Source organism: Triplophysa rosa, linkage group LG13 (assembly GCF_024868665.1).
Source record: "Triplophysa rosa linkage group LG13, Trosa_1v2, whole genome shotgun sequence".
NCBI lineage: Eukaryota > Metazoa > Chordata > Actinopteri > Cypriniformes > Nemacheilidae > Triplophysa > Triplophysa rosa.
The window spans coordinates 19,205,057-19,217,553 of NC_079902.1; the positions used below are offsets into that span (position 1 = coordinate 19,205,057).

General features: G+C 36.6%; 2 protein-coding genes across 3 annotated transcripts; both read right to left on the reverse strand.

The window, feature by feature from the left end:
• Window positions 1-441: 441 nt before the first annotated feature.
• On the reverse strand, window positions 442-7,351 carry sfxn1 (sideroflexin 1). Its single transcript, XM_057349449.1, has 11 exons — window positions 7,257-7,351; window positions 5,438-5,607; window positions 4,876-5,046; window positions 4,592-4,690; window positions 4,427-4,502; window positions 4,139-4,224; window positions 3,903-4,030; window positions 3,111-3,160; window positions 2,864-2,913; window positions 2,725-2,772; window positions 442-2,607 (listed from the first exon to the last, which is right to left on the reverse strand). Exons 2-11 carry the CDS (start codon window positions 5,599-5,601, stop codon window positions 2,511-2,513), a joined length of 969 nt encoding a protein of 322 aa, XP_057205432.1. The 5' UTR covers window positions 5,602-5,607; window positions 7,257-7,351; the 3' UTR covers window positions 442-2,510.
• A 731-nt stretch (window positions 7,352-8,082) lies between these two features.
• On the reverse strand, window positions 8,083-12,123 carry ppp2caa (protein phosphatase 2 catalytic subunit alpha a). Of its 2 annotated transcripts, XM_057350075.1 has the most exons (8): window positions 11,828-12,123; window positions 11,544-11,658; window positions 10,554-10,763; window positions 10,252-10,425; window positions 9,985-10,074; window positions 9,707-9,868; window positions 9,425-9,543; window positions 8,083-9,108 (listed from the first exon to the last, which is right to left on the reverse strand). In XM_057350075.1, the coding sequence occupies exons 2-8, from the start codon at window positions 11,643-11,645 to the stop codon at window positions 9,036-9,038; spliced, it is 930 nt and encodes a 309-aa protein (XP_057206058.1). In that variant the 5' UTR covers window positions 11,646-11,658; window positions 11,828-12,123; the 3' UTR covers window positions 8,083-9,035. The 2 variants fall into 2 exon arrangements, with proteins under 2 accessions (XP_057206058.1, XP_057206056.1); XM_057350073.1 differs by having other exon boundaries at window positions 8,084-9,108; window positions 11,544-12,121.
• Between the last annotated feature and the right edge of the window lie 374 nt (window positions 12,124-12,497).

A 12,497-nucleotide genomic window follows, 5' to 3' on the forward strand; every position in this document is an offset into this window, starting at 1 on the left:
TATATATTATATATATATGGCCACTAGTCGTCGCCATTCACAAGCTTTATTTACAACCTAAAAGCAATATAAAGTATTTGTGTACTTTGCCCATATTTAAACTCCTGTGCATTTCTTAAATTCAAATTTTTTGCATTCAAGTGTTGTAGCTGAGTAACAGCAGGTGTACTGCATGACATTAAAGGGATACTCCACCCAAAAATTTAAATTGTATCATAAATTACTTGAAAAATGTATAAGGATTTGGAACAACTTGAGGGTGTGTAAATGATGACAGATTTTTCATTTTCTTGGGTGAACTATCCCTTTAGTAAATACGAGCATGCGCCACCACAAAAAATTAAAACAATAAACTGTCTTCTCATAAGGTCTTAAGTGTGGAATTAATATGTATTGATTTATGCATTGCATACAGTATAAAAGATAAGAGATAAGTTGCTTTGAAGTCTTTATTTCATTTAGGTAATCCACACAGTACAGTGTAATCTACACAGTACAATATCCCCATTCGCTGTAAAATAAACAAAATAAAATACTCATCTTGAAAACCACACCCCATCTCATTTATTGTAAACAAATTATTTGTGAATTTGAGGAACTTGTTCAGTGAAAGAGTAGACCGACACCTCAGGAATATTCTCATTTGCTTTGTTCCAAATATACCTTGTTAAATAATTTATTTTATGTACTAGTATAAGATTAGAAAATAAATGTTTAATTCATGGATGCTTTCTTGTCAAGAAAACAGTGGATTTTACTCAGTATATAATCAATTAATTCAACAACCTCATAAAGAAGCTTCAAAAAAAGTGTAAAGTCAATACTGTAAATAAAAGAGTAACAATTAAGGCTACAGTGCTGGTAGTCTTTGACTGCTTTGAAATCAGTTATAAAATCCATACGTCATGGATCTCAAATTAAATCTGGCCAGATAGCACCTATTGTCATGGGAACACAACCAGGAGCATTGTCCTGGCTAATGATGGGGTTCCACTAAGGTCCTGTGTGGAATAGACTACTCATTGGGTCGGGGAGAGAAGGGCCCCACCCATAAAAGAGGCCCTGTGCATTTTAACAAGTCCTGATCTAGCTACAAAATAATAATCAGTACATTATTTAAAAAATGAATTACTCATTCATAAACATCCACTGAGAAGTGTGAAACATACAATTATGAAACCGGGTGAAACTTAAATAACACCTGTTGTGCTTTTGTCACAATTCAACAAAACAACCTCTGTACTCATGGAACTATAAACACGCTCAGTTTGATTTCATTACTGCCAAGACTACATTCATTAACTGAACTAATGTGGCACATCAACAATCTCACAACATCAAGGTCGGAGCGGTCAACAAACAGCTAACCAAGAGCTCTTATGGTTATACAGTTTCAAGCCAACATATTAAAACATTAAACATATAAGACTGTCAATAAAACGGAATGTGCAGTTTAACACCATTAAAACATTTAGAAATAGATGGATAGAATACATGATGTCTAAGGAAAGGCAATGTAATACTTCAGAAATATAAACTGGTACTCTAGCAAGAACTAAAAAATACTGTTTGGATTGTGCAGACTTACAATTTGTAGAAAAAGATCCAGAAAACGATAACTAGCTGGTGTCATCTAGCACATTATCTTACATTAGTCATTGTTATTATTGTTAATATTGTTCTAGTTCTATATTACTGTTGTGTTTATTAACAAATGTATAAAAAATTAACATTGAGCATGAAAATATGGCATACAGATTGACAAAAACAGGTATAATTTAGGCAACAAAACTTAGAGTGAACTTTGGAACAGTCAATGAGAACACTTTGAACTTTAACCTCACTCTGCTTTCACTAAACATTTGTTCATGCACGACTGGCAAGCAGAAAAAAATTAGATGAACATACACGCTAATGATCACATCTCGCATAACATCTAAAGGGTTTTTTGAACTCAAAATACAGAGTATAGTAAAATATAATACTCTTCTTTAAAACCGTGCTTAAGTTTCTCTGTTTATTAAACCTGTTTCTAAGGAAATGTGCAGCAGAGGTTTGTATTTGGTAATGTGTTCGACAGATTGCACTATTGTCAAAGAGGTCACGTGACTTTAAACTGAAGTTAAAATTTGGCATTACTGTATAAACAGCAACCCTCATGAAAAGATCAACACGAAATACTGATTGCAATGCTAACAAAGAGAACAAGACAATAATCTTTGATCCTTAAAACAACATTGTATGGCAGCAAACACGATTATTTCAGAAATGTCAAAAATAATTACATGTACACAAAGTAGTCTGGATGAGCACCGTAAGACAAATGACTAACACAGCTAATGACAAAATGCATTTCATTTAAAATCACTAAAACCGTCAAAAATGTAAAGCATCTTACAAAATGACTGAGGTTGGGATGTCCTGGAGAAGACTTTGGCACACAAGGAGATGTCTTAAATTCACGGGAAATGAAATCATTACAGTAGAGTGAAGGTTTACCGACGTTGGTCTTACAGTCCTTTGTTGAAATAGACAATCTCTACACCAGGATGACTGGCTCGAATTTTCTCTTGCAGTTCTGGTTCCAAGCAGCTCACTGCCATTGAGCTGCATGCGTTCAATCAGAAGATGTGCAACTATTAAGTGCTACAGAATTGCTACAAACTGAGGTATAAGATAACGTCAGTAAAGGTTTACAGGCAAAAATTGTGAAAGTTTGCTCACCTCTTTTGGGGGAATAACGCGCAGCACAATGGGGTCGCAAACACAAGACTAAGAAAAAAGAGGTGTACACAAATGAATGAATCACCAATTTCAAAATGTCTCGTCACCAACACAGAACATCACCAAACTGGAAACTCACCAAAATCCAACCAAGCCGACCTGAATGGGTGCACTCATCCACGGAAACCTCTGAAAAGGTGAGGAGGGGTAAAATCAACATCAGAACAAAGCAGATGATTCTATGGGGTCATTGTAAAGTCTAACGTATGCGAGCAGAGTGGACAACAATGTTGTCGAGTGTGCTCTGCTCAAACCAAAAAGTTACAGTTTGAGATTGAGGAGTTCTTGGGAAAGTAAGCAAAATGTAAAGAGATAAATGAAAATACCTTGAGGAATGCCTTCTTTTCCAAAGCATTCATTAAAAATGGAGGAATAGCTACAAGGAAAAAAGCAAAATATATGTGTACTGAAGGTCTTTCATGAAGTTAGTGTATAGACAGTGGCAACAAAATAAACAAACGTTTTGTGGCCCAAAACTAACTTCTGGTAGACTGCAAAGAATCTATAACTGTTGAGTAGTTTATTAATTTAATTTAATTATACATTTTTATATATTGTTATATAAATATTAAATTAAAATATATAAATTATGTAATTATCCAAACACAGACTAGAAGTTAACTTTGGGCCAGGTGTCCGATGAAACTGTCTATAGCATAATTGATATTATAAATATTAAATTAAAATATATAAATTATGTTATAACCAAACACAGACCAGAAGTTAACTTTGGGCCAGGTGTCCGATGAAACTGTCTATAGCATAATTGATATTATAAATATTAAATTAAAATAAAATATATAAATTATGTTATAACCAAACACAGACCAGAAGTTAACTTTGGGCCAGGTGTCCGATGAAACTGTCTATAGCATAATTGATATTATAAATATTAAATTAAAATAAAATATATAAATTATGTTATAACCAAACACAGACCAGAAGTTAACTTTGGGCTAGGTGTCCGATGAAACTGTCTATAGCATAATTCATTGCATGCAATATGCAGTTTGTCCATTTGACTCTTCTACTTTACGTAAATATATTGTAAAAAACACAGTGAAGATCAGTTAAAATGAATTAATCTACTACAAATTTATACACAAGAGAAAACAAACCCATTCCAGGAGAGGCCATGAGGATTCTGGACACCACCACCTGTGTGATGGCCTGTTGAGCTGCCTCTGAAGATTCTCCTAACCTGTTGTCATTCTCATCTGTTACTGGAATGCCATGTTTGAGTTCCCTAATATAAACATAAGAGCAGCACTCATGTAAACTGTTTCAGTATGTCCATCATAACACAAATAACTTGAAACACACATAAAGTTCTTTATTATTCATTATTATTTACCGTTGTCTCATCAGTGGAATATTGATACAGTTTGCAGCGGCTACAGCAGCGAACGGTACAAACCGTCCTATGAGCGGAGAAACGTGCTGAAACAGACAACATCGGAAGATTTATTAACAGAATAAACACACATACGGATGAACTCAAATACATTTTACATTATGAAATCCTAGCATCACTGCTGTGAAAAAGGTCATGATCACATAACACGTATTAATTGCTTGTTGAACTGAATTGTGATACAATTCTATAAAGGGAACTTACTAGTAAATAACAATAGATCTTTACCTTTGCTAATGCATTTAGTCCTAAAGCAGTAGCCACTGCACCTGTGGTGGCTGATACATATGCTGTGCCGAGCTGGCTGTAAGGAAACAACATGATGTATGAATAACGCAAATTAGGTTATGTTTAACTCGAAAGGAAGAAAAATCATAAGATCTAAACTCTTACTTTACTGTGATGGGAGCGTCTCCACTTCTGTTGGTGTAATTGACAATTGCATTGAAAGACTGATTGATCCACTGCCAAAACAAAACTGCTGGAGTTGTCCTGAAAGCAAGAATAAAATCATTATTAAGCAAAGTCGTAATAAAAAAGTGTATTTTAAATGATGACTACACAGTAAAATAATCTGCGTATGTAGACAATAAAAAAAATTGTATACATTGTTACATAATATACACTTGGGTTACATACGGTACAGGAACCAGACTAGAAACTAGACCATAATGCACCTGTAGAAAGTCATCATGCATCCAGTGATGGTCATGTTCATGGGGACCTGAGCAGACATGCGACCAATCAGGAGCATTTTCTCGCCTGTGTCCGGATGGAATGCTGAGTCAAAAATATACTTGGCCCTCCAGAGCTCATCTTCTGTTAGACCTGGTGCTACTACCCCCTGTCTTCAAGTGTAAGATGGTGATTATGTATTTTGTTATCTGGCAAACTCTTTTCCGTAAAATGAAAGTGAATGTTGTCAATGTAAGTCATCATTTATTGCAAATCTATCGGTGTTCAGCGGGGGGGGGGTGGGGGGGGGGGTGGGGGGTGCGGGTGGCGGGGGGTGGGTGGGTTTGTGGGTTGGGGGGATGGGACAGGGAATAAGTCACATAGGTTTGAATCCATACCTCAAAATCATGACAGAATTGTTATGTTGGGGTGGACAAATGATATTATAATTTAGGCAAATCATATAAATTGCATGCAAGTCTCAGTGGAAGCTCTAAGGGGTCCCTGACCTTCTGCTCACATTTTAATATTGTAGTAGAAAATGAGACAGTCTGTTTCATTTACCTGTAATCCTGAATGATTTGACGTGCTTTTTCAAGGTATTCATTTGACAGGAGGATATTTCTGGGGTCTGTGACGGTAAAGAAATGCTTTGCTCGACCCACAAATGTTCCCTGATCCCAGAGAGGCTCTTTAATATTTATGGAGGTGGAGAGCTCGGCCGCCATGGTACTCTGTGAAAATATTCTTCTGTTCAAACTTCATCTTATCTTAACAGAACATATCATTCTATGCACTTAATAGTTAAAAGATTTCAGCACGCAGTAGTGAGAATGCCATAGACCACGAGGCTTATTTTTGATTTGAAAACTAAAAGGTCCAAATTCTAGGTCTAATATTGTGTAACTAAAATGTATTAGTCCATTCCAGTTTTTTTTCCCTCTATATGGACAAAACAATGTCCTAAAACATCCATTTTTAAACCATTTTGAATTCTTCAACAACAACAAAATCTACCCCCCTTGAAAACTGAATAATGCTTGGACATGAAATTCCTCTCAGCCAGTGCTGCATCAGCATGTACTTGTATAGTCACAGCTGACCAGTCATCCAGAGAACTGCTCGAAAATCAGTCTGGTTTAACATTACATCAGGTGCTGATGTGTCCCCGCATCTGGTATGCATAAACACTGTTGCATGCTTGAACAAGTGCCTTCACACATTCGCTTTGCTCTGTGAAAATAACGATTGTACAGATCTGAAAGTTCGTGTGAATGGAGGGTCGGTCGATTCAATGAATTCACGAGCAGGCCAGGGCAGAAGCAGTGAGAATACTTTTTATAGCACTGGGCGGATACGTTTCTTCTTCAGTGACCAATAGAAAAGCGATTTCTGTATGAAAGGTTTCACCGAGGTTGCAGATAAAACTCTCAGACGAATTTAACCATTTAAACGCATTTGCGTGTTGCTGAGAAATTCATTCATGAGGCAGAATTATTACAATGTAATTACGTGCGTGCATGCATTAAATGTTCAGATTTTTCGTCTGGACAATGCACCAAAGATGGCTGTAGAAGGAAGGAGAGTAAATCAAGCATTTTACATCGCTCAGACTTTGTGCCTGTCTCTTTAAAACGAAATAAGGCATGAGACCGCATGCCTTTTATGTCAAGTATTATCATTAAAGCAAAAGTAACAATGTTACGCTTTCTGTCGATCGTGGTGATAAGATATTCAAGGATCCTCAGGAATCTTGAGCTGAACTTTGAACACCGACACTGTTGTGACACTTTCCCTAATGGTTTTTTTTCGTCTGCCTGTTTTAATCCCTACAAATTCTGTATTATTTCATTAATATTTGTGTTGAATGTATATATTCAATTTAATAATTTCTTTAACAATCGTTTGCATGTGTTGCATTGGTCCCTTTTAAAGAAAAAACAAAGGAAAACATTTTCTGAAATGTATTGTAAATGTTATTAATATTAATTGCGCTGTGATTTGGACGTGTCTCGTTCTGATGATTATTTGTTAAAATATTATCATTGTAACATAATAGCCGAATAGGGTCCAAAACCAGTCAGTACCGGTTGGCTGGCTCCACTAGGCTTTTTGTAATACAAATAAAAATTGTACTATGCATAAATATCGTGTTTATGAACAATGGAGTGATGCTGCGGATGGCAAACATTATGTCACAGTTATACCTTCAAAACCATCTGTGCAACTGCAGCTGTGCACCTCCATATCAACCTCTGGATGCCACCTCACAAATCCATTTACTGACATCATAGGGATTGACAATCTAACTGTGCTAATAAAAAATATGTTTTTTTTTATAATGCCATCTGGAAAAAATATAAATAAAGGTTATAACACTTACAGTGCAAAGCCCGCCGTCAGACACAATCACAGCTCTCCGCAGTAGATATCAGTCTCGCTCACTGGGGCTAATTTGGTATTTACGAATGAATGTGAAGTAAGCCGCAATGCACGCTACTCCCAATGCGCCCAAGCCCAACCAACCGACTTGTGAAATTTCAAATTAAAAGTACAAACGTCTTCGTAAGAAATATGAAAACGTATAAAACTAAAGAAACAAATACAGATACTCCTCGACAGATCTTTGCTACTTACGTCCACTAACTAAAATAGTGTTAATCAACGGAGACTTTTGTTTTAAAAGAAAGGAATTCAGATTTTGTTATTTAATTTGAGATTTTGTTATTTGTTATTAAATGTGCTTAAAAGATTTCTAGACGCATGTCTAGACCTTGTGTGACATTAATTTAAGCAGATAAAGTGTTATATATTTTTAAACAAAACTCATGTACAGGTATTAAATAAATGCTTGAAATTGCATTCAGACAGAGAAATATTTGACAATAACATCTGAAATCCATAAGAAACCTTTACTCTTTTGCACCACCCTATGGCAGAGGACGAGCTAAAGATTAAAGTTATTTTCGTAAAGGGATATAGTTTACTCAAAAATGGACATTCATCATTTACTTATCCTCGTATAAATTTCTTTGTTCTAAAGAACACAAAAGACATTTTGAAGAACGCTGGTAACCAAACAACAATATGGCTCCCATTGACATTTCTCAATATAAATGTTGTGTTCCACAAATAAAAGTCACATAGGCTACATGTTTTGAAAGACATGAGAGTGAATAAATAATGACAGAAACTTATTTTTGTGTGAACTATCCCTTTAAGAAGAATATACTTATCCCCATTAGGGGCAATGGAGTGCTGGACCCTATCCCAGACTATCTCAGGCCAAAGGCAGGCAAAACAGTCACATGATGGCACACACACATAAACACATCCTTTAGAAACCAGAGTACCTGGAAGAAACGCATGGCAGCACGAGGAGAACGTGCAAACTCCGCTGGGACCTTAAGGCAGCGTCCCAGAATACCCAAAGTGTCCCATGTACAACAAACAGTCTCAACATTTTAATATAAATATCACAGGTCTTTATTGCCAATCCATACATCCCTATTAATTGTGCTCTCATTTACCAATTACAGGGAAATGATGCAAATACATACAAAAGCAGACACTCAGAAAACACTGCTGATGCTCTGTAAACTAACAAGAAATACTGCCTTGAAAAAGTGCTTTAAGAATATTCAAAAAGGATTAAACTTAAGTGTCTCGCACCCACCTGCAACAAAAAGCTGCAGGAGGCGTACGTTTAAACAGCAGTCAGAAATTTGCCTGATGACAGCTCAGCTCAATGTGTACCCGAGGCCATGCAGCATGGAAATGCAGTTAAAATACACAGCACTATTTTAAGCTCACCACAAATTGTACATTATCCAGTAAAAAGCATTTATAGTGTATATTCAAATATTTAATCCTAAAACATATGGCGCTTTGGAAAAACATAACAGCTTTTTAGTAGAGTGACAGAAAAACACATTGTGCCGATGGGAGTGTACTACTGTATATTTAGTAATTGTGTACTTAGTGAGATAACTGCATCATCTTATTGCATTACATATATGGCACACGTTTTGGTCCTAAGAGAGGGATTTGCAGAACCGCTGAGTTTAGGAAGATTCAAACAGGTGAGCAGATGTCTTCTATGAATGATCATTGTCCACTGGCCAGGCAGTGCTGCAGTACTGTTTCAAAAAGCCTTCCCGTCCTACAGGAAATAGTCTGGAGTGCGACGAGTAACATGGGGCTCTCCTCGACGTGGCGCGGGGTCAAACTGTAAACTGTAACAACAACAAAAAAACAGAACACATCAAAAAGTGAGATTAGATAAATGTGATTATATAGTCACACTATTTTTGGTTACACTTTATTTTACAGTGCCCGTGTTGCAGTGTAATTATACATTTAAGTACTGAGTAACAAAAAGTAACTACCTGTACTTACTATAGGCTAGGATTAGGGTTTGGTTCAGGGTTAGTCACATGTAACTACAGTATGCATAATTTATAGTAAATACTATAGTAAATACATGTAACGTGTGTAACAAGGGCACCGTAAAATAAAGTGTTATCCTATTTTTTTTGCTCATAAACGTACAAGGAATACTTGAGCGTGTCATCAAGTTCCATGATGGCAGCCTGGTTACCACATCGGTAGCAGTAATTGGGTGCACTGAAGATGGTCACAACATTGCGTTCATGACACCAGTTATAACCCTGTAAAATGATTTGAAAATATAAGATTGTCATTGTTTTAACCAAGTTGATTATTTCACGTCTACCGCATATATTTATTTATCATTGACTTAAAACCATATTTTCGTACCATAATTATTGAAAAAATTCTAAATAGAGCATTGAAATTCATCCTTTTTCTTACCTCCATCACTAACTGGTGGGCACGTGAGACCAGAGTCAAGCAGTTGGCATGATTAAAAGTCTCTGAGATGTCCTGGCCAAATGTGTAACCTGCCCCTCTGGGGGAAATTCCCCAGCCACCGCGGTCATCCGGATCTGACCACAGCAAATCACACATGGGACCCTGCCAATAAGATTTCGTAAAGCTAGTCAGTTATATTCCCAGCTGGTGCTCTAAATGATTCTAAATAATATAATAACACTAGACATCTGTTCGATATTAACAGGTGGAATTTATACCTCATGGGGAACTTCTTGGATACGGTCCAACGCGCGAATGTGATCCAGTGTGTCAATTGAAGGTGATAATCCTCCATGGAGACAGAATATCTGTGTAGACAAGAATAAACCATAGAATATATCTGAGAGTTTATACACAAAATATAAGCTTAACAGACCTTTTTCCATCAAATTATTGTGCACTTTATTTGTGCTTTGACATAAATTAAACAAAAATCAATAAATAGCTTGATTAACTGTTATTAAGTTATTTACAAAGCAATTTACCTGTGTGTCTACAAGGGCTGTAAGCGGAAGGTAGTCAAAGAGGTCTGTGAAATATTTCCATACATTTGCATTTCCATATTTTCTCAGGCATTCGTCATAGAAGCCATAGACTTGTGTGATCTGTCTGCTTTCGTGATTCCCGCGTAAGATTGTGATTCTCTCTCGATATCGAACCTGAAAGATTTGTTCAAAACAAGTTGTCATGTCAGTCATATTCATATATTATATCAACACTCTGACCCAAACGCCACATAAACTACATTACAAAAGTCTATTGTGTCTTCTGAGCAGATGGCACATACCTTTAAAGATACCAGAAGTGTGACTGTTTCTACTGAATAGTAACCTCTATCCACATAGTCTCCCATGAAGAGGTAATTAGTATCTGGTGATTTACCCCCAATCTTAAAAAGCTCCATTAGATCGTGAAATTGGCCATGTACATCTCCACATACTGTCACTGGGCAACGCACTTCTTGGACATTTGACTCCTTGGATAAAATTTCTTTAGCCTGCAAAAGATAAACAGACAGACGCACTTAAACAACAGTCTCAGCCATTAAACCGATCTGAATAATTAACAAGATGAGGAAGGCACAGATGTTGACTCTACCCGTGACGAATATATTCAAGCATATGGTGGATAATGGCTAAACTGTCTTTTTTTAGAAGTAGGGCCAATTGCACAGTCACATCTATAGTAAATATTGTTTATTCAAGTAAAGAATATTGTAGATGAATCAACCAATAAAATTGGTACACCAATAAAAGTCATTTCAAGTGTCAAATCACTTATTTTCACTGCTGTACACTGTGAGGATGAAAAGAATATAAATAGCAACAAAGAATAACAGAATGGGGACAAATTGATTCATGGACGTGAAACACGACAACAAACGTCACTTCAAAAAACAAATATTTAATTCTGGGTAGTTAGTTTTTTCCATCTGTATTCACTGATGCGTTTTTACAAAAAGGCGCATCTGCCCCATCTAAAATCTCTGCCTGACAACGAATAACACTAAAGTGGGCATAACCCGTGCTCTGGTTGCTGGTTGCCAACAACCAATAGTCACATCCATGGCGCACAGATGGCCAATAATAGAATAATTCGGCACCGCCATCTTCGGATTCGCGGCCAGTGGGAAGAGCGCACCGCAACTGTATTTGAGCTGCGAACAAATATAGACAGTCTGCTAATGCGCCCACGAGCCGTCTGCCATAACACGTGTTTGAAACAATGACAGTGATGATGATGATGATGATGATGATGGCCGTCATATGTAACTCACCTTCTCACATAAAATCTTCACTTGGTTTTCCGACAGTTGCTTGCACTCGTTCAGTTGCTCGATCCATTGGTCCAATTCTTTCGTAAATGCCTTCTCGTCCATGTTTGCAAATTATCTAAGCATTAAAGTAATGATAAAAACAATCTACTATTACTCGGATTCTTTATTTGGGTCTGGCGTCAAAGTAATCAAGCGCAGTTTAGATTTGATCAAAATAAAACTGTTGACTCCATTTAAATACTTTAAGAACGGGAGAAAAACGAACTTAAGCGTTGCCAGCTTACTCCTTGAATATGAAAAGTATAATATTGTCCTCTGTAAACACGACACAGTTCAAAGAAGCTCGAAATCTCCTTTCACATGCTCTCATATGTCGGTCTGCTTATTATATGGTGCGCAGCAGCGATGAAGACTCCTTCGTGTAGGTTGACGTCACCTAATCCGCATTCAAAAATACGAAGGCTACTATAGATAAGGTTCTTTTACTATACTATTCAGGAGTCATGGCTAGCCATTGGTAGATTATCAAGGTGAAGCTTCATTACTCAATAAATATTCAAAAGCAGGCTTTCGTATTAGGAAAGTTGCCAATCACCGTCAGAAAGGCTTCATTAATATGAATAACTAGGCTATACCCTCGCCCAGCCACAGTAGAAATCATGGCAGATGCGTTGCTTTGTTTTCTGTGCTTTTGGTGCCGCCATCTGATGTAAGAGTGAAACAACAATTAGTAATGCTTTCATATTTGAGAACCGCTACATTTGAGGTGTTTTGGGGCAGACTGAAAGTTGCCTTTAAGAGATATACAGATATGGTATTAACAAGAGTGCGTTATTTGTGGTAGTTTAGAGGTTTTTATTAAGAGGGCAGTTTACTTAGACATACCTGATACTTACAGGATTTTTAATAATAACAATAATAAGAATTGCTCTAATTTTAGGTTGTCTCGAACTC